The sequence below is a fragment of the Triticum aestivum genome, chromosome 3A (assembly GCF_018294505.1).
Source record: "Triticum aestivum cultivar Chinese Spring chromosome 3A, IWGSC CS RefSeq v2.1, whole genome shotgun sequence".
Lineage (NCBI taxonomy): Eukaryota > Viridiplantae > Streptophyta > Magnoliopsida > Poales > Poaceae > Triticum > Triticum aestivum.
In genome coordinates, this window is record NC_057800.1 from 233,516,695 (window position 1) to 233,537,775 (window position 21,081).

A 21,081-nucleotide genomic window follows, 5' to 3' on the forward strand; every position below is an offset into this window, starting at 1 on the left:
CCCTGCTTACGACCCTCTTAACCGAGGAGCCGCACTTGGTCGTCCCCGAGAAGGCGAAGCCTTTGAAGGACAGGGTGGGCCTCCGAACAAGGGAGACCTCAGTCACCCGATCCGAGGAGACCCATGCCTTTTCCACCCACGAGGACGACGTGGAGGAGGACACATGGGAAGGGAATCCTTCCCTTAAGGGGAAGAGGGCGGCGTCCAAGGGCGCCGAGGAAGAAGCGTGACCGAAAGGCCTGAAGAGGTCGCGTAAGAGTAGTCATAAATTGGTGGGCCATCATGTGTTTGACAGTAAAAAAGAGAATGTTATACGGACGAAAATATTTGACTAGAGGCTTGAATCCCGTGATTCATGGAAGATAGCGATTTCAGAAGCATAAGAGCTGGCTATCACAGCTGAATTTATAGGCTTCTTTTCATGGCCTAAATTTCGTTTTCCTTTCATGGAGGCCTAAATTTGGTTAAATCAAACCATCGTTGACTACATGGCAATAATAATAATAATTTGCTATTTTAGACACACTATTTTGGCTGGAAATTTGTTTTTTTGAAAAGCAGTCAAAGGGGACTTTTCTTTTTTGGATTTTTTCACCAGTACAATGAAACGTCAAGTTTAATTTGAAAATATTTTCAAATTTTTATTTTTTTTCTCATCTAAAATGTATATACACCCGTAGATCAAAAATCCCCTCGCAAATTAGTAGTGGTAGAGTCACTTCGGTCGGAATGCCAAAAAAAAAAAAAAAAAAAAAAAAGAGTCACTTCGGTCGGTGAAGCCGCGGACAAGCGGACCCGGACCCGAACTATGGCCGAGAAGCTGATGGAGCCTCCGTTTTAACTTTCGACCCCATCAGGCTGGCATCTGTCCCGACGAGCAGCCGCCCCCAGGTCTAGGGTTCCCCCTTTCCTCTTCTCCACGCGAATCAGGTAGGTGGCGCTCTTGATCCCTCGTCCTCCCCCACAATCCCCAGCACGCACGCGCGCACGAACTAATCCGGATCTCTCTGCTAACCCTCTGATCTACTCGGCCGCGTCGCAGCTAGATACTAGCACCAGCATCGATGGCGGCGGCAGCGCCGGCGGACGCGAAGGCGGAGGCCGCCAAGATGGACCTCCTCGAGGACGACGACGAGTTCGAGGAGTTCGAGATCGACCAAGGTATGTGCAAGCTCACCCCGCTCCCCCCTCTCGCGGCAGCACTGTTGCTGTATCTAGGCAAACACGGTCGGTTCGACATAGCTTGTTGGCGTCGTGATGTCGATTTGGTCGATTAGGTTTGGGTTGATCCGGACAAGGTATGTGCGATGGATATGTCGGTCATCTCAAGCTTACTTTCAAGATCGGTTTTAGGAGAGATTCGCCTCAAATTAAGGGCAAATTGGTTGCAACTGGATTGTTTCCAATGCGGATTTGACCAAGCGTGAGACAGTCATGACCTCAGGCAGTATAACGTGTGCTTTCAGTAGCCATCTGATGTCATTTATAATCTTCATTCACTACTGCTTCCTGAATAATTAGCTTGGTGGAATAGGTTATTTTCGATATTGTTTGTACATGTTTATCAGTAGTTGTTACTACTTTCCTCTTAGTTAAGCATAGAACAGATGGTCTGATCTTGGTGTATTTATCTTCATGATTGTTTCTTCTAGATTAAATATCAGGCACACACAACCAGGTGTTGCACATCTTCTCCCTTGGGAACATTGATCTTCAATCCCTGTTTCTTTAGTGTTGACATGACTGCCTAAAACTGCACAATTGGAATGATCAGTCCATGTAGATTGGAAGGGTGGTAGAAAATAAACCCATTGTTGTTTGACTGTTTCATCAATTAGCATATTGCTATGTGCTGTATTGAGTGTTCGAGAGGCTAAGTGTTGGTCTGATAAGTTACCTTGCCATGTCAATGTCCAGAAATAGCATTTGCAGACATGCTATCCATGTAGATGGACAATGCGAAACTACATGATACCATGAAATGTGTCAACATACATATCTGCAAACTGTATGATCTATCTAAACCTTTGTCCCTTTTCTCCTTTGCTGTCCGTGGTCATTCTTGCGCTGGTGCACAACTTGTTTGTGCCTGGCCCTATGCTGGCCTCATAGGGTCTAGAAGCATGTATAAGGCACAAATAACAGTTCAATGGCAATTTTCTTTTTTAAATGGGAAGAAGACATTTGGAGGAGGTAGTGCTTTAAGGTTTTCTTGGATCCTAACAAGAGGAAGTCTTCTAGCTTGTGGTGGGACAGTACTCTTTCTACTTTACGTCAATTTTCAAAACTTGATTTGAATCCAGAGGGTTAGATACAGGGTGATAACTTCTTTTGTCATTGTAATGAGATTTAGGTTTGGTTATATATCAAAACCTATTTTGTAAGTTGTGGCTATACCTGATTCTTTGACGAAGTTAAAGGTTTCTAGTTCTACAAGTGGACGATAAGTCCACGATTGCCAATTGGTGGGAGCTAGCTGCCGGCTCGATCTGACTGGCAGTTGACTAGTAATTCCAAGTAGCCTAATTTGGTGGTCTCTGGCCCACTATCATGGGTTTGGGAAGTGGGGGAGTAAGTTGGTCTCCTGAGTCAAGTTAAAGTTGGATTTTTAGTGCAGCAGGTTAAATCGTAGAAAGAAGAGCGCGTGAGAGGTGGAAAACGTTAGTCCTGTCTCCCGGAGATTTATGTCAGCTATCTATTTTTGTGCTACCATAGAAGTATGCTTTAGTGCCCACTAAAAGTTGCATGAAACATGCATTATAAACTTAAACCTGCTGCCTGCCTACTGAAATCCTCCGAGACTAGTAGGCCTGGCCACTGGTGGCAACTAACCGGCTTATTGAAAACAATGTCCTTCATGTGTATGGATGAATTCTTAATTCTTATGTGTGACCTATGACTGCTGCATGTCAAGTACGTTTGTCCTGCAGCAAGTAAAATCATATTACAGTGGGTTATATCATGAGCTATATGATTAGGGTCTTCTTCGTTTCTTTTCTTGCTTTTGCTGAATGTATACACTTATGTTGCATTATTATGGTGTTCAGTAACTGAACTGGTAAATTTTGCTAGGACACAGTATGATAGTCTGTGTTGCTAATTCGGCTTTCCATTTGCATAGCTTTTATAGGTAGTTATGATAGCTACTTTCTGAAGCTTCGCCCCTCAGTTCAGTTTGCTTGCGATATGACTACTGTGTGAATGTATGTTCTGCTTCCTGGTTGCAGATGGTCTTGCGTGTAGCATTTCTTTTTACTCTGGTCTGTGGAGACGTATATACTTTTGTCGTCATAATCTCTTGAAGTAATTTTGTATGTAAGATGATTGTGCTGATTCTTCTATGGTGATGAAATTGTGCGTCTCGTTAACCCCATTTTTCTTGTATTTTACAGAATGGGATGACAAGGAAGATGGCAACGAAGCTGTCCAGCAATGGGAGGATGACTGGGATGATGACGACGTGAACGATGATTTCTCACTGCAGCTGAGGAAAGAGCTGGAGGGAGGCAACACTCAGAAGAGCTGAACTACTTCGATCAGGCACTGTGTGGCCATTGCTCTCTGAACCTGTGATACTTCCCTAGCAATATCAAGCTCTGATACTTATCTTCGTTTCAGCACTGTGTATCAGACTTTGTACCTTACTGCATGTAGTTATCGGCTGCGAGCAGCATAACTTGCCGAACAATGATAGTTCCCAGAGAGTATCGCAATTACCCAAAAGTTTGTGGACATGCAGGAATTCCCGTATGGTCTGCTCCCGGCACTGCGGTACGATTATCTCTTCTTCTTTCGTCAGACGTATTTTTCTTTTAGAAAAAACTTTCATCGCGCCGCCATGGATGAGCTATGCGCCCGGCCTCAAAGTACCGCTCGACGCACTTGCCTGGTGCTGCCCTCCCCGCCGGTCGCCGTTCACCGTCGTTGCCGCCGGTGCTGGTCCTTGTCATGGTGGAAGCAAAAAATATAGTTGGATCCAACAAAAACAGAACATGGTGAAAGCAAAAATAGGAGCGGCTCGCTGCAGTCAGAGTGCCTAGGAACAAAAATCAGAAGCAGCAAAAATCTTCGCCACGGGTCAAAGTCCAGTGGTCGGTTGAAGCAAAATAAAAAACGCTTCCAGCAAAAACGACACGAGCATTTGAGAGCTCTGCAATTGTTGAAGCACAAAATTATTTCGGTTCCAGCAAAAAAACACATCGTTTTAGCAAAAACAAAAAAATTGGTTTGGCAAAAAGAAAACGCATCCGCACAAATGGCCACCCTCTTGCAGCTCCCCCAGTAGCCGGTTGCAGCTCCCGACATCGAACGGCATTGGATGTAGCACTCTTCACCGCTGGATGTAGCTTCCTCCGGCGAGGCATCGACCTTGTAGCACATACACCAGCTAGTTGCAGCAAAACGGGGCACCGGTTCCAGCAAACAACGAATATGTTCATCAAAATCAAATGGGGATGGTAGCAAAAAACGAAAGGAGCTGTAGCAAAACAAAAAGGTGGATCCAGCAAAAAAAATCCTGGTTCCAGCACGAACTCGCCGCCACCGTGGCCGGTTGCAGCTTGGCCATGGCGACGGGCGCACCCTGGCTGCGGCGGCCTTGGAGAGGGCGTGCATCTAGCTGCTGGCGGAGGCAGACAAGGCGACGAGTGCGCCCCGTGGCTGCGAGCGGCCATGGAGAAAGGTGCATCCCGCGTCGGCGATCCACATACGAATCAGAAGAGGCGCATCGATTTGCCGACGGCCATGGCGATGAGCTCACCTCCTGGGTGCGGGTGGATGGGGAAGAAGACACGGGCGGCTGGATAAGAATACGGATCGGCACTGATGAAGCTATGTACCTAGGGTAGGGTCATGGACCTGTCCAAACTGACCTACCCAAGGACATCTCCAGAAGAAATCATCTTTCAATCGACTTGAAGGTGTCTCACTCGACAGACTTGAAGATACCAAGAAACAATCACTCGACCAAGACCAAGCCACTCGACGGTCAGGTGGCCTAAAGGCGCTCCGCATGCTAACGGTCGGTTATTAAGTAGTTTTTATGGTCATCATGACACTTTATTACTAGTGTTACCAGTAACGCCCTACCTTAATGTACATTCAACCCTTTGTATCGTGGGCTGGCTGGGGTCTTGGCGCACTCTATATAAGCCACCCTTCCTCCGAAACAAGGGTTCGCACCCCTGTAATACACACACACGATAATCCAGTCGACCGCCTCCGGGCTCCGAGACGTAGGGCTATTACTTCCTCCGAGAAGGGCCTGAACTCGTAAATCTTGCGTTCCTACAACTCCTCTATAGCTAAGATCTTGCCTCTCCATACTTACCCCCTTACATCACTGTCAGACTTAGAACCACGACAGTTGGCGCCCACCGTGGGGCAGGTGTTTTAGCGTTTTGTTGGAGGAGTTGCGATCTTTTCCGACCCGAATCATCATGGTTTTCGGCGGAGTTTTGGTGGAGGGCCGCGAGATCCGTCTCGGCGCGCTCACGTTCATCGCCGACGACTCCGCGTGGCTTCAGGAGGCTCCGCTCGACGTGGACGCACTCCCTGTCCGCGGGGCAACGCACTTTAGCGCGTGCGTCCGCGGCGTTCTCCTGCGGCAACCGTCGACCCCCTACCGGTCGGCTCCTGTGTTGTCCTCCCTCCCAGTTTCCCGCCGGCGCAAGCGCTCTGGTCGGTCGAGACTCCAGCGGTGGGTGAGACACGCGGTGGCACGCCAGTCGGCCACCCCTCAAGTCGCGGCGATCGAGCCCGACGAATCCCTCTACGGCCTGTTCGACCTGTCGACCGGCTCCGCAGAGACCGCATCCGAGTGCGACAGCAGCGATCCGGCGGCGGAGGTTCTGATGGTCGATGGACCTCCCAGTCCTCCCGGTTTTCCCCGCACCGACGGAGGCGCGGGTGGAGGCGACCCGTCGCGTCCTCATGAGGAATATCTTCCCGAGCCTCTCACGTCGCTGCAGAGAGAAGAACTTCGCCGCCGGAACATGGATGCATTACACACTCCTATCATTGGAGAAACCCCCGAGGCTCGTGCCTTGGAGGACGCGCGCCTGGCAAACTTGGCCGAGCGCACTCGACTGGAGAACCTCCAGCGAGCACTCGACGAGCGTGCGCGACAACGGGTTCCCGAATCCAGTCGACGTCAGCTCTTCCCGCCCCCGCAGGTATATCGAACTCCGATTCAGAATTTAGCAGCTGCAGCCCGCATAGCAGAGTCGATTCAGCCTTCCCAGTCGGAGGCTGGCAGAGGCTTGCTGCAGATCAGAGCGTTGCTCCGGGCAGCAGGAGACCAGAATTCCGCTGTTTCTCAGTCGCGGAACAGGATTCACAGTAGATCCGTTGCCGCAGACACAGTCCAGTCGGCTCATAGCCCAAGATCGCCCCCGAGGCGTGAGGGACGTGGGGACCGGCGTAATCAGCATGGTAACCGTGAGCAATATGATCACCGATTCGATCGTGATGATCGACGTCGAGTGCCCACCCCTCCCCCGAGGAGCGGGTCGTATGCGCCTCGACAACAGGATGATAGGCGCCCTCGTAGTGTTGGGCGAAGGATTCCAGTCGACTCCAGGGAGGCAGGCTTTGATGCGAGATCCATTCTCGTTCAAGGTTTGGTTGACAGGAACAGAGCTCACCGGGAAGGACACGACAGAGATGCTCCTACCAACAGCAGAGCACATGTTTCGGGGCCAGAGTGCTTTAGTAGAGCCATCAGGGCCGCTGTGATTCCTCCCAACTTCAGGTTGGCGACTGGAGTCAGCAAGTTCACTGGCGAGTCCAAGCCCGATACTTGGCTTGAAGACTACCGAGTGGCCGTCCAGATTGGCGGCGGCAATGATGAGGTGGCCATGAAGCACCTGCCTCTCATGTTGGAGGGCTCGGCCAGAGCGTGGCTGAACCAGTTAGCACCCAGCAGCATTTACACTTAGGAAGATCTCGCCCGAGTGTTTGTCACCACATTTGAAGGAACATGCAAACGACCGGCAGGGTTGACGGAATTGCGGTCCTGCGTGCAGAAGCCGAATGAAACCTTGAGGGATTACATCCAGAGATGGATCACGTTGCACCACACGGTAGAGAATGTGCCTGACCACCAAGCAGTCTGTGCCTTCAAAGAAGGCGTCAAGTACAGAGAACTGAATCTGAAATTCGGTCGAACCGGAGATATGTCTCTGAACCGAATGATGAAGATTGCCACCAAGTACGCTAATGGAGAAGATGAGAATCGACTCCGGAGTGGCAAGCTGAAGTCAGTCGCCCAAGAAACCGGAGGAAATTCCAATCGGAAACAGAAGCGGAAAGCCAAGCCAGCTGCTCCTGGGGAAGCCTTGGCTGTGACTCAAGGAAAGTTTAAGGGGAAACCCAAAGGACCTTGGAACCCCAAGAAAGTTAAAGACCAGGACGGAAATGATGTGTTGGATTTGCCGTGCCTCGTCCACACCAAGAAAGATGAAGAGGGTAATTTTATTTACCCAAAACATACCACTCGACAGTGTCGACTCTTGATCCAGCAGTTCCAGGGCAAGCAGCCCAAAGATAAAGAAAAGGAGTCAGACAAAGTTGAGGACAAGGAAGATAGCGACGATGGATACCCCAAGTCAATTCCACCCTGATGATTTTTGCTGATGTTGAGAGCAAAAGTCGACTGAAAGTCATCAACCGAGAGGTGAATATGGTTGCTCCGGCGACACCAAGTTATTTGAAATGGTCTCAGACTGCCATCACGTTCGACCAGTCCGATCACCCAACGCATATTGCCACCCCTGGGAGGCAAGCTCTGGTGGTCGACCCAGTGGTTGAAGGCACTCGACTGACCAAAGTCTTGATGGATGGTGGCAGTGGTTTGAACATATTGTATGCTGAGACGTTGAAAGGGATGGGCATTCCGATGTCCAGACTCAGTGCCAGCAACATGAGTTTCCATGGAGTCATTCCTGGGAAGAAGGCTGAATCACTCGGCCAGATTGCTCTTGATGTGGTTTTCGGTGATTCCAAGAATTACCGCAAAGAAAAGTTGACATTTGAAGTTGTAGACTTCCAGAGTGCCTACCACGCTATTTTGGGCAGGCCGGCTTATGCACGCTTCATGGCCCGACCATGTTATGTGTATCTCAAATTGAAGATGCCTGGCCCCAAAGGTGTGATCACTATTACGGGCAATCGGAAGAAAGCGGAAGAATGTTTTCAGAAAGGTTCGAAGATCGCTGATGCTCAGATGGCAGTGGTGGAGTTGCAGGAATACCAGAAGACTGCAGACCCGAGTGATTTGTTGCGAGCCAAGAAGCCCGCTACAGAATCGGCTTTTCAGTCGACTGGCGATACGAAGACAGCTCACATCCACCCGACCGATCCCGGCGCTGCTCCGACTCATATCTCGACAACACTCGACTCCAAATAGGAAGAAGCGCTCATCCAGTTCCTCCGTGAGAACTGGGACATTTTCGCATGGAAGCCTTCTGACATGCCAGGTGTTCCCAGGGAGCTGGCTGAGCATCGCCTGAGAGTCGACTCAAAAGTAAAACCTGTCAAGGAACATCTCCGACGGTCCGCCGTCCAGAAGAGAAAGGCCATTGGCGAGGAGGTGGCTCGGCTCTTAGCAGCGGAGTTCATCCGAGAAATCTACCACTCCGAGTGGCTCGCCAACGTTGTTATGGTCCCCAAGAAGGACAAGTCACTTCGCATGTGCATTGACTTTAAACATATCAATCGGGCCTGCCCGAAAGATCATTTTCCTCTCCCCCGCATCGATCAGATAGTCGACTCGACTGCGGGATGTGAGCGATTGTCTTTTTTAGACGCCTATTCCGGGTACCATCAGACCCGTCTGTATGGACCTGACGAGATCAAAACAACCTTCATCACTCCATTCGGGTGCTTCTGTTATGTTACCATGCCGTTCGGCCTCAAGAATGCCGGAGCCACGTTCATGAGGATGATTCAGAAGTGTTTGCTCACTCAAATCAGTCGGAATGTGGAGGCGTACATGGATGATATTGTGGTCAAGTCACGGAAGGGTTCCGACCTGCTGACTGACCTTGCTGAAACCTTTGCCAACCTCAGGAGGTATGATATCAAGCTTAATCCATCAAAGTGCACATTCGGAGTTCCTGGCGGAAAATTACTCGGTTTTCTCGTTTCCGAACGGGGAATCGACGCCAATCCAGAAAAAGTCGGCGCTATACTCCGAATGAAAAGTCCTGTGCGAGTGCACGACGTCCATAAGCTTACTGGTTGCTTGGCCGCTTTAAGTCGATTCATATCTCGTCTCGGTGAAAAGGCATTGCCCCTTTACCGATTGATGAAGAAGTCCGACAAGTTCGAGTGGACTCCTGAAGCTGATGCAGCGTTTGCAGAGCTCAAAGCTCTGCTCTCCACCCAGCCGGTGCTTGCTGCCCCAATCAGTAAGGAGCCTTTGCTGCTTTACATTGCAGCCACGGGACAAGTCGTCAGTATGGTACTTATGGTCGAGCATGAAGAAGAAGGAAAAGCCTTCAAAGTTCAGCGCCCAGTATATTATATTTCTGAAGTTTTGACCCCGTCGAAGCAAAGATATCCTCATTATCAGAAGCTTGTATACGGGATTTATATGACCACAAAGAAAGTTGCTCATTACTTCTCTGATCATTCCATTACAGTCGTCAGCGACGCTCCATTATCAGAGATCCTGCATAACAGGGATGCAACCGGTCGAGTGGCAAAATGGGCGATTGAACTCCTTCCTCTAGATATCAAGTTTGAGGCAAAGAAAGCTATTAAGTCCCAGGCAATCGCAGATTTCGTCGCCGAGTGGATTGAACAGCAGCTGCCGACTCAGGTTCACTCGGAGCATTGGACCATGTTCTTCGACGGTTCCAAGATGCTGAATGGTTCCGGTGCCGGAGTAGTGTTGGTCTCCCCCAGAGGAGATAAACTCAGTTATGTTCTTCAAATCCACTTTGATTCCTCCAACAACGAGGCAGAATACGAAGCACTTTTGTATGGGTTGCGCATGGCCATTTCACTCGGCGTCCGTCGCCTCATGGTCTATGGCGACTCAGATTTGGTGGTTAATCAGGTGATGAAGGAATGGGACGTCAGAAGTCCAGCCATGACTGGTTATTGCAATGCAGTGAGAAAGCTGGAGAAGAAATTTGAGGGGTTAGAGCTTCATCACATACCCCGACTGAAAAATCAAGCAGCTGATGATCTGGCAAAAATAGGTTCCAAAAGAGAAGCCATCCCCAGCAATGTGTTTTTGGAACACATTCACATACCATCAGTTCAGGAGGATCCCTTCAGTGAAGAGGCCCCGCAGCCAAAAAGCGCCACGGATTCGACTGAAGTTGAAATTCCAGCTGTAGTCGACCTGATCATGGAAGTCTTGGTCATCACTCCCGACTGGACAGTACCGTACATTGCATACATCCTAAGGAAAGAGCTCCCAGAGGACGAAGAAGAGGCTCGACAGATCGTCCGACGATCCAAGGCCTTTACAGTCATAAAAGGACAGTTATATAAAGAAAGCGCGACTGGAGTCAGTCAGAGGTGTATTACACCAGAAGAAGGTCGGATGATCCTTGATGATGTCCACTCGGGGACCTGTGGTCACCATGCGTCCTCTCGGACCATTGTGGCTAAAGCATACCGAGCGGGATTCTACTGGCCAAGAGCCAATGAAATGGCAAAAGAGATAGTCGACAAGTGTGAAGGATGTCAGTATTACTCCAATATGTCGCACAAGCCCGCGTCAGCCCTGAAAACCATTCCACTCGTCTGGCCCTTCGCTGTTTGGGGGCTGGACATGGTTGGACCACTGAGAACAGGCAGGAGCGGCTTCACTCATGTGCTAGTAGCAGTCGACAAGTTCACCAAATGGATTGAAGCCAAGCCTATCAAGAATCTTGACGCTTGCACTGCTATCAGTTTTGTCAGAGGGTTGATATTCAGATATGGAGTTCCGCACAGCATCATCACTGACAATGGGTCAAACTTCGATTCTGACAAATTCAGGGCCTTTTGCGCCTCTCAGGGTACCCGAGTCGACTATGCTTCGGTCGCTCACCCCAGTCGAATGGGCAAGCAGAAAGGGCAAACGGCCTAATTCTCAAAGGACTGAAACCCCGGTTGATGCGCGATCTCAAGCACGCAGCAGGTGCATGGGTCGACGAGCTTCCATCAGTCCTTTGGGGATTGAGGACAACCCCGAACCGATCGACCGGAAGAACCCCATTCTTTCTGGTCTACGGAGCCGAGGCAGTCTTGCCGAGTGACCTGCTTCACAACGCTCTCTGAGTCGAGCTCTACCCTGAAGATGAAGCAGAACAAGCCCGGCAGGACGCAGTCGACCTCCTGGAAGAAGAAAGAGAAATGGCCATGATCCGATCGACCGTCTACCAACAAGACTTGCGTCGATACCATGCCAGAAATGTGAAGGGTCGAGCCTTCCAAGAGGGAGACTTAGTCCTCCGAGTGGATCAGCAGAAACCACACAAACTCGCCCCTACTTGGGAAGGCCCCTTCATAGTCACCAGAGTCCTTCGCAATGGAGCATACCACCTCTACAATGTCGATCGCCAGATTGATGAGCCGCGAGCCTGGAATGCGGAGCTACTCCGCCTCTTTTATACTTGAATTCTCACTCGGATGAGATGTAATAAGAAAAAACTCATGTACTTTATTTTTCAAAGACAAGAGCGTTATAATTTTCCCAGTGATTGTTATTGTTTTTTGTTTGCGAATGAAATCCCCCAGTGGGTGGCTTAGCTGCGAATCCGTTTCGCCTAAGTTTGAAAAAATCCTACCGAGTGGAGAGCAGTCCTCCCACTCGGGGGCTTAGCTGCAGTCCAGTACTCGCCTAAGTTCTCTCACTTGAGGACTTAGCTGCAGTCAGGCACTCGCCTAAGTTTGAAAAAATCCTACCGAGTGGAGAGCAGTCCTCCCACTCGGGGGCTTAGCTGCAGTCCAGTACTCGCCTAAGTTCCCTCACTTGAGGACTTAGCTGCAGTCAGGCACTCGCCTAAGTTTGAAAAAATCCTACCGAGTGGAGAGCAGTCCTCCCACTCGGGGGCTTAGCTGCAGTCCAGTACTCGCCTAAGTTCTCTCACTTGAGGACTTAGCTGCAGTCAGGCACTCGCCTAAGTTTGAAAAAATCCTACCGAGTGGAGAGCAGTCCTCCCACTCGGGGGCTTAGCTGCAGTCCAGTACTCGCCTAAGTTCTCTCACTTGAGGACTTAGCTGCAGTCAGGCACTCGCCTAAGTTTGAAAAATTCCTACCGAGTGGAGAGCAGCCCTCCCACTCAGGGACTTAGCTGCAGTCCAGTACTCGCCTAAGTACTCTCACTTGAGGACTTAGCTACAGTCAGGCACTCGCCTAAGTTTGAAACACATCCTGCTCTGCAGTAACAAGGGGTAGGTCGACTACCGCCTCCTCCTTGGGGAGCTTCGCCACAAATACAATGTGCGATCCACTGCCGACCCGCAAGGACGACAAGGTGCAGGTCGACTGCTACCTCCTCCTTAGGGAGCTTCGCCACAAATACAACGCGTACTTCATCCTGCTCTGCAGTAACAAGGGGCAGGTCGACTGCCGCCTCCTCCTTGGGGAGCTTCGCCACAAATACAACATGCACTCCATCGCTGACCCGCAAGGACGACAAGGTGCAGGTCGACTGCTACCATCTCCTTCGGAGCTGCACCGCAAATACAAAGGTTGTCTCGAATAAAGAATGATTTCCACTCGACGGGGAATGCATAAAGATATTCAACGATAAACCAAGTTCGGATAAATCCTAAAGGTTTCCGGACCACAGATCAAAGTGCTCGGGCATTCAGCCCGAAAGAGTTTAACGGTTACAAAAACCACTCGGCATTCCGAGGCAAATTTAAGGTGAGGCATAAAAGTTTGTTCACTCCGCAGGAGGAGGGCTGGCAGGCTCGACGAACTCATCCAGGTCGACGCCGTCGGCTATCCGAGTGGCTGCAGCGATGAAAGTCTCCATAAAAGTTTGGAAGTCATGCTTCTGGGTGTTAGCGGCCTTGATTGCTGCCAGTTTGTCTTGTCACCCCTCCTTGCAGTGGACACGAACCAAAGACAGAGCCACATCAGCGCCACACCGAGCAGCAGACTTCTTCCACTCCTGCACTCGGTCAGGGATTTCATTTAGTCGAGTCATCAGGGACTCAAGATCATTTTGGAGCACAGCCTCTGGCCAAAGTGCCGGGTCGATCCGTGACATGGCGACCTTCAGTCGAGCCAAGTAGTCCACGACACTGTCAATGCAGGATTCCAGTCGGAGCAGATTCGTGGCAGTTTCATCTTTCACGGGAGAATTGATTGGATCCAAACCAGGTTCGATCCGCCCAGTCTCCTCCTCGAAGTTCTGGCAAAACTCTGGATCACGATCAAAGGATAAGTCAATTTACATACGCCGAGTCGACGCAAAAAATCAGTCGGAACAAAATGTGCACCTTCAAGCTTGATGAACAACTTCTTGGCAAGACTCCTCAGGTAGCTCTCCAGATCGTCCCTCCCGCGAGCAATGCTTTCGATCTTCTCGCCCAGGATGAGATTCTCCTTCTTCTAGCGCGAGCACTCCTTGTTGGCGTCATTCAGAGAAGATTTCAGCCTGGTATTCTCTTCTTCCAACTGGCCGACCGAAGCCAGTTTCTATGCAGCTAGAGCGGTTTTGTCGTCAGCCTCCTTTCGAGCAGCATCCAAATCCTGATCCTTCTTCGCCAGAGCTTCTCTTAGTTTTTCTACAAAGAAATGATGACTGATTCAGAAAGAGCAGAAGGGTACTCAAGCTTAAGACAGACCAGTCGACAAATTCGTCTTACCAGTGGCGTCGTCCTTGACCCTTTGCAGCTCTGTCTTGGCCAGCCCCAAGTCAAGGTTCAGTTGGATCTGCTGTTTCTCCAAGTCAGCAAAGCGAGCTCCAAGATCACAAGATTTCTGAAATCAAAGGGGAGAATTTATTTTTACAGCAAAAAAAGTTACTAAGGCTAGGGTTGACTGCCCGCAGTCCACCATAGCCTCGGGGACTACACCCAGCGGGTGCACTTTGCGTGCCCCCACCGGTTCTGATCCCACTCGACCGGCCCGCCAGAGTCGAGTGCAGGGAGTAAAAAAAGGGGGAAGAAAGAGCTCAGACCACAGTCGACTGCCAGCAGTCGACCGCGGTCTCGGGGACTACACCCAGTGGGTGCACTTGGCGTGCCCCCACCGGTTCCGACCCCACTCGACCAGACCGAGTGGAAGAGACAAACTATCAATTCGGTTTACACTCGACAAGGTACAAAGACTACAGTCGACTGCCTGCAGTCCACCGCAGTCTCGGGGACTACACCCAGTGGGTGCACTCAGCGTGCCCCCACTAATTCAAAGTTCAAGCAACGCACCCAGTGGGTGTACTAACGCAAAGATTTTCAGAAAGGAGTCTTCAGCTATCATATCCTAACAGAACAAGTGGCGACCAACTAACCTGAACGTTGCTTTGGAGAGCCGAGCTGGCGTCGTAGGCAGCCTGACTGGCGTCTCGCACCATCTTCATCTTCTCCATCATGACACCCGCCTGGCGTATAACTTCCCTGGCAGCATTCACTTCGTCCTCTGGGACATGATGGGTCGCAAAAACCGAAGGTGGGTCGACAGGGGCCTGAGAAGTCGACGAAGAAGGCAAGGCACTCGACAGTGGCACGGCGAAGGTAACAGAACCCCGATTGGCGTCGCCAGTGTCCTGAACGACTGGTTCCGCCCTCGGTGTTGACTGTAGCGCCTCGCTTGTAGGAGCTTGCCTACTCTTCCTTGTCAAAGGCCTCTCAGGCTCTTCATCATTGTCAGGGAGGTCAATAACGTTGGGAGCTGTGCGGAGTTCAATTGCCAAAGTCACATCACCCAATGATGCACATTGCAATTGGATCGACCAAACAAAGACAGTATGGCAGAAATCATACCCAGATTAGAAGTGACCGCATCCTCCATCACCTCGTCCTCGTCCCTGTAAGCTGAGGTCCCGGAAGTGGCAGCACTGACAATCCCAAAGTCCGTCCAGTTAAAACAAGAAAAACAAATAGCATGAAGCGTCGAGTGAATACGAAAGGAGACACTCACACGGAAGCAACGGGGATGTCAATCTTAATCTTCGGCAACACCTTCCGAGTCTTCGGCTCTGCAAATTTGGGGTGCTTTGGCGCTTTCTCAGTCGAGGTTGGTGAAGAGACCCGAGGACGCTTCGAAGACTGACCAGCCTGAGCAGTTGCCTTTTCACGGGCACTCGGTCGTTCTTGGTCGAGCTTGGATCGCCTCTCACGGCGAGGAGACGACTCGACTTCTTCTCCATCACTTTAGTCGTCGCTTCCTCCACCCCCTTCACCATCGGAAGTCCACTCGCCACTGTCGCCGCCGCTCGCCTCGCCTTCCAGAGCTTGCTCTTTCTCTCCGTTGGGCATTGAATACATTTCAATAATGGCCTGAAAGAAAGCAGGGAGAACAAAGTCAGTCGACGCAGTGTATGCAGGGAGCGAATTCAAATTACAAAGCAAAAACTCAGAATCAGACCTTCTCTGGTGCATGAGACTGGTCGAATGGAGGAACTCTCCTGGCTCCCCTGGGGTTGTCCTTGTTTCCGGTAATGCCCGACAACCACTTCTCCAGTGTGTCGTCGTTGACCTCCTCCGGGTGGATCCGAGTGGAGTCTTCAAGACCCGAATACATCCACATCGGATGGTCCCGGGCTTGAAGAGGCTAGATGCGCCGCTGAAGGAAGACCTCCAAGAGATCCATACCGGTGACCCCGTCACGGATAAGCTGGACCACTCGCTTGACCAGCACCCTCACCTGCGCCTTCTCCTCCGGGAGCACCTTCAAAGGGGAGGGTTTCCTCACTCAGTCCATGGTAAAGGGAGGGAGGCCAGTCGACTGCCCTGGCGTCGACTGGTCCTTACAGTAAAACCAGGTCAACTGCCACCCGCGGACTGAGTCGGGAAGAATCATGGCCGGAAAAGAACTTTTCCCTCTCATCTGGATACCAAGACCCCCACACATCTGAATCACTTGCGTCCTCTCGTCACTTGGGTTAGCCTTTTTCACCGTCTGGGAGCGACAAGTGAAAATGTGCTTGAAAAGACCCCAGTGAGGCCGGCAACCCAGGAAGTTCTCACACAAAGAAATGAAAGCGGCGAGATAAACGATTGTGTTGGGAGTAAAGTGGTGGAGTTGTGCCCCAAAGAAGTTCAGAAATCCTCGAAAGAAAGGGTGAGGAGGCAAGAAAATCCATGGTCGACGTGGGTGGCAAGAAGAACACGCTCACCCTCCCGAGGTTGCGGCTCAGATTCCTTCCCCGGAAGCCGCGCCGAGTCATAGGGGATCAGCCCCCCTTCGGCCAGGTCATCGAGGTCTTCTTGGGTGAGCCTCGAGTGGATCCAGTCGCCCTGGATCCAGCCCTTTGGCAGGCCGGTTCGCGAGGAAGATCCGCCCCGACTGGTTGCCTTCCCGTTCGACCTCGCCGTCGCCTTCTTTGCCCGCTCCAGAGCTGCCGTCTTCTCCTTCCCCATTGTCACCGGCGAGACGCGTACGGAGCGGTGGCGCTGGGGCGAGAGCAAGCGCAGCGGAGGGGCGTGAAGAGGAGAAGAGATAATGGGGACGCACTGTTCGGGGGACCCCGGTCCAACACCTTATATGAGGCCGCTTCCGAGTGGCTGATGGGTAGGCCCAGGCGGCTCTGTCAAATCCCGTAACAATTACGCGTGTGATACGTGGCGAAAAAGGTGGCGCAGGGATCGAGGCGGCTCCGCTCTATCCCATCCGATTACTGCGGCCTCCCCCGTCCCGCGCGCTTCCCAAAATTTGGATCCCACGAAATCCGCGGACAACAGAACAACTTGTCAAACCAAAGATCTCCTCCGCACCATCACTTGGAGCCTTTCAAGTAAAGAAACCCACTCGACAAAGAATTAAGAATGGATCAAGGCGACTGGAAAGGAAGTCGCTGTCAACACTCAGGTTCATTGATCCGAAACAAGATATGCTCACAACATGAAAAATGAGTCGGAAAAATGCTCAAACCCTGTCCCGCTCAAACCTCGACCCATTCGGGGGCTAATGATGAAGCTATGTACCTAGGGTAGGGTCATGGACCTGTCCAAACTGACCTACCCAAGGACATCTCCAGAAGAAATCATCTTTCAATCGACTTGAAGGTGTCTCACTCGACAGACTTGAAGATACTCGACCAAGAAGCAATCACTCGACCAAGACCAAGCCACTCGACGGTCAGGTGGCCTAAAGGCGCTCCGCATGCTAACGCTCGGTTATTAAGTAGCTTTTATGGTCATCATGACACTTTATTACTAGCATTACCAGTAACGCCCTACCTTAATGTACATTGAACCCTTTGTATCATGGGCTGGCTGGGGTCTTGGCACACTCTATATAAGCGACCCCCCTCCTCCGAAACAAGGGTTCGCACCCCTGTAATACACACACACGATAATCCAGTCGACCGCCTCCGGGCTCCGAGACGTAGGGATATTACTTCCTTAGAGAAGGGCCTGAACTCGTAAATCTTGCGTTCCTATAACTCCTCTATAGCTAAGATACTCCCTCTCCATACTTACCCCCTTACATCACTGTCAGACTTAGAACCACGACAGGCATCGAATGGATAAGAAGAGGAAGATGAGAGTCACGAACGGTGCATGGGTCCCCCAACAACCACGCGTTTAGTGCCTAGGTGTGATGACATTGCTAATCGAATCGAAAAGAAATCCAATGAAGCACACTCTGCCGACCGAAACTCCGACTGGCGTGCCGGTCACAAACATTTACCATTCTTAATCCTCGGGTGAGATTGGAGTAGCTCGGTCTCACACACACCACTGGCGACGAGCACCGAACCATTAATGCCATAGTAGCCCCCCTTGGATTCCCATGGCGACCCATTGGGTGGCCGCCACACAGCACCATCTTCTTGTTTGTGCGCGAGTAAGCCATGACATTGTTTCTCATCGGGTATTGTACCGGCCGCCTTAATGGTGCATATAAAAAGCCGACACCCTCCCCACCCTTGCTTCAATACTCTCTTTGACTCCTCCCATTTCCCCCTGTCCCGCCTACAATCCACCAATGCTTCCTTACCGATGACACGCCCGAAAGAGCTCCCCTTCATATTTTATTTTGTGGATGAGGTGGAGAAGAAGCAAGATCCCCTTGCCAAACATTGGGCCGACTTCGAGGTGGACAAAGAGGCATGGCGGCAAGAGGAAGTGGAAGGGGAGAGGCGGATTTGAGACAGCGCGCTTGCACACACTGTCGTCGACACTGATGACTTGCCGGTCCGTTTAAGTCAAAATAGACAAAGTTCACGGCCCAACGCGCGAGAGCAACCGCAAATTATGTCCAGCTCGACTCAAATCCGATGCATTTTTTGGCCGGATTTGCGTCCAGATGGACACTGGACGAACGTGCACGCGTCCTCTCGTTGTCCGCCATTGAACCCACATGTCGACCATGCAACTGCATCCACCGGCCCATTTAATCCACACAGGTGGTCGGACCAGCACGTCGGCCTCCCAGCCGCCCTCTAACTCGTCCTTTTTAATGCTGAAGTCATGGACCGGCCAGTCCACTTCCAGCCGCATCAACACACTGCCACCTCACGCCCCGACAACCACAAACCTAGCGCCACACCAGCTCCTCCTTCCTTGCTCCCCGCAGGCCATCGTCATGGGGATGTGGAAGTGGATCCCTGACAAGAAGGGGAAGCACGACCATGAAGAGGTCCTCCTTTGTGTCCTCAGAGAGCGCCGCCCGCCTACTCCACCTCACCGCCCTCCTTCTTCATTTCCCTGCTGACGACCCCACCACGCATGCGGCCCTACATCAAGGGCGACTTTGCCAGCGCTACTGAGACCACAACTACGCAGCGACGTGATACGTCTCTGACATGTCAATTTTGCATCATGTTTTTATGTTGATATTTATTGCATTATGGATTGTTATTTCACTTTACAATACAATTCTTATGCCTTCTCTCTTTTACTTTTCAAGCTTCACATGAAGAGGGAGATTACCGGCAGCTGGAATTCTGGATCGGAAAGGGCTATATCGGAGGCACTTTTTCTGAACAACTCCAAATGAGCTGAAAATTGATGGAGAACTATCTTGGAATATATTAAAATTATTGGCAAAATAAATACCAGAGGGGGACCCATCAGGCAGCCACAAGCTTGAGGGGTAGGGTGCGCCACCCAAGCTTATGGCGCCCCTAGCAGGCCTCCGGGGCCCATCTTCTCCTATATGGTGCCATTTGACTTAGAAAAAAAAATCAGAAGAAAGGTTTCAGGATGAAACACCGCCGTCTCGAGGCGGAACCTGGGCGGGAGCACCTTTGCTCTCCGGCGGAGAGATTCCGCCGGGGAAACTTCCCTCCGAGAGGGAGAAATCGAAGCCATCGTCATCACCAACGATCCTCTCATCGTAGGAGGACCAATCTTCATCAACATCTTCACCGGCACCATCTCATCTCAAACCCTAGTTCATCTCTTGTATTCAATCTTTGTCTCAAAACCTCTGGTTGGTACATGTGGTTTGCTAGTAGCATTGATTACATCTCGTAGTTGATGCTAGTTGGTTTATTTGGTGGAAGATTATATGTTCAGATCCTTGATGCTATTCAATACCCCTATGATCTTGAGCATGATATGATTTTTGAGCAGTTACTTTTGTTCTTGAGGACATGGGAGAAGTCTTGTCATAAGTAATCATGTGACTTTTGTATTCGTTCAATATTTTGATGGTATGTATGTTGTTTCTTCCTTCAGTGGTGTCGTGTGAACGTTGACTACATGACACTTCACCATCTTTGGGCCTAAGGGAAGGTGAAAGGATCGATATGGTTGACTAGAGGGGGGGGGGTTGTGAATAGGCAACTAACAATTTTTAGCTTTTCTTTACCAAATAAAACTTAGCATCAAAATAGGTTGTCTAGATATGCAACTAGGTGAGAAACCTATATGATGCAACAACAACAAGAACACAAGCAAGCAAGGGATACAACACAATATAAGCTTGCACAAGTAAAGGTAAGAGATAACCAAAAGTGGAGCCGGCGGAGACAAGGATGTGTTATCGAAGTTCCTTCCCTTTGAGTGGAAGTACGTCTCCGTTGGAGCGGTGTGGAGGCACAATGCTCCCCAAGAAGCCACTAGGGCCACCGTATTCTCCTCACGCCCTCACACAATGCGAGATGCCGTGATTCTACTATTGTTGCCCTTGGAGGCGGTGACCAAACCTTTACAAGCAAGGTTGGGACTATCTCCACAACTTAATTGGAGGCTCCCAACCACACCATGAAGCTTCACCACAATGGAATGTGGCTCCGCGGTGACCTCAACCGTCTAGGGTGCTCAAACACCCCAGAGTAACAAGATCCGCAAGGGATTAGTGGGGGAAATCAAATTTCTCTTGGTGGAAGTGTAGATCAGGGCCTTCTCAATCAATCCCTAGAAAATCAACAAGTTTGATTGGCTAGGGAGAGAGATGGGGCGAAAATGGAGGTTTGAGCAACAATGGAGCTTGGGTAGGGAAGAGGTGGTCTTCTTGAGGAAGAAGACTCCCTTTATATAGTGGGGGAAAAGATCCAACCATTACCCCCTCACCCAGCCCACGTGGCGCGGTACTACTGCACACAACCACGGTACTACCGCAAAAGGTCGCGGTACTACCGTTGGACGGCGCGGTACTACCGCTTGCGCAGTAGTGACCAGTCGAGGCCCTGTTGCACATGGCAACGAGCGGTAGAACTACTGGAGCGGTGCTACCGTGTGCCCCTGTGGTACTACTGCAAGGCATGGCTCTACTGGCGCTGGAAAAAGCATGGAATAAATAAATCACTTCCGTAGCTACTTCCGCTGAGCTTAGGGCTGTGCGAAAATCCAGCACGGTACTACCGCTCACAGGGAGCATTACTACCACGTAGGGGCGGAAGTAAAAAATTACTTCCATGCCTACGTCCATATGCGCCAGTGTCAGGGCTGGAGGCAACGGTACTACCGCTCGCCAGGAGCGGTACTACCGCATGGAGCGGTACTACCATT

At 50.8% G+C, this 21,081-nt stretch overlaps 1 protein-coding gene across 1 annotated transcript; it reads left to right on the plus strand.

Moving 5' to 3' along the window:
- The first annotated feature begins 773 nt into the window (after window positions 1-773).
- Window positions 774-3,734, plus strand: LOC123061084 (protein DELETION OF SUV3 SUPPRESSOR 1(I)). The gene is made up of 3 exons (XM_044484004.1): window positions 774-930; window positions 1,043-1,161; window positions 3,393-3,734. The coding sequence occupies exons 2-3, from the start codon at window positions 1,065-1,067 to the stop codon at window positions 3,524-3,526; spliced, it is 231 nt and encodes a 76-aa protein (XP_044339939.1). The 5' UTR covers window positions 774-930; window positions 1,043-1,064; the 3' UTR covers window positions 3,527-3,734.
- Window positions 3,735-21,081: the final 17,347 nt, after the last annotated feature.

What these genes read in the sequence shown, in the direction of transcription:
- LOC123061084 (XM_044484004.1), top strand. Translation starts at nt 1,065, where the DNA reads ATGGCGGCGGCAGCGCCGGCGGACGCGAAGGCGGAGGCCGCCAAGATG. An exon ending in GGAGTTCGAGATCGACCAAG is followed by an intron (nt 1,162 to 3,392) that starts GTATGTGCAAGC and finishes TGTATTTTACAG; the next exon opens with AATGGGATGACAAGGAAGAT.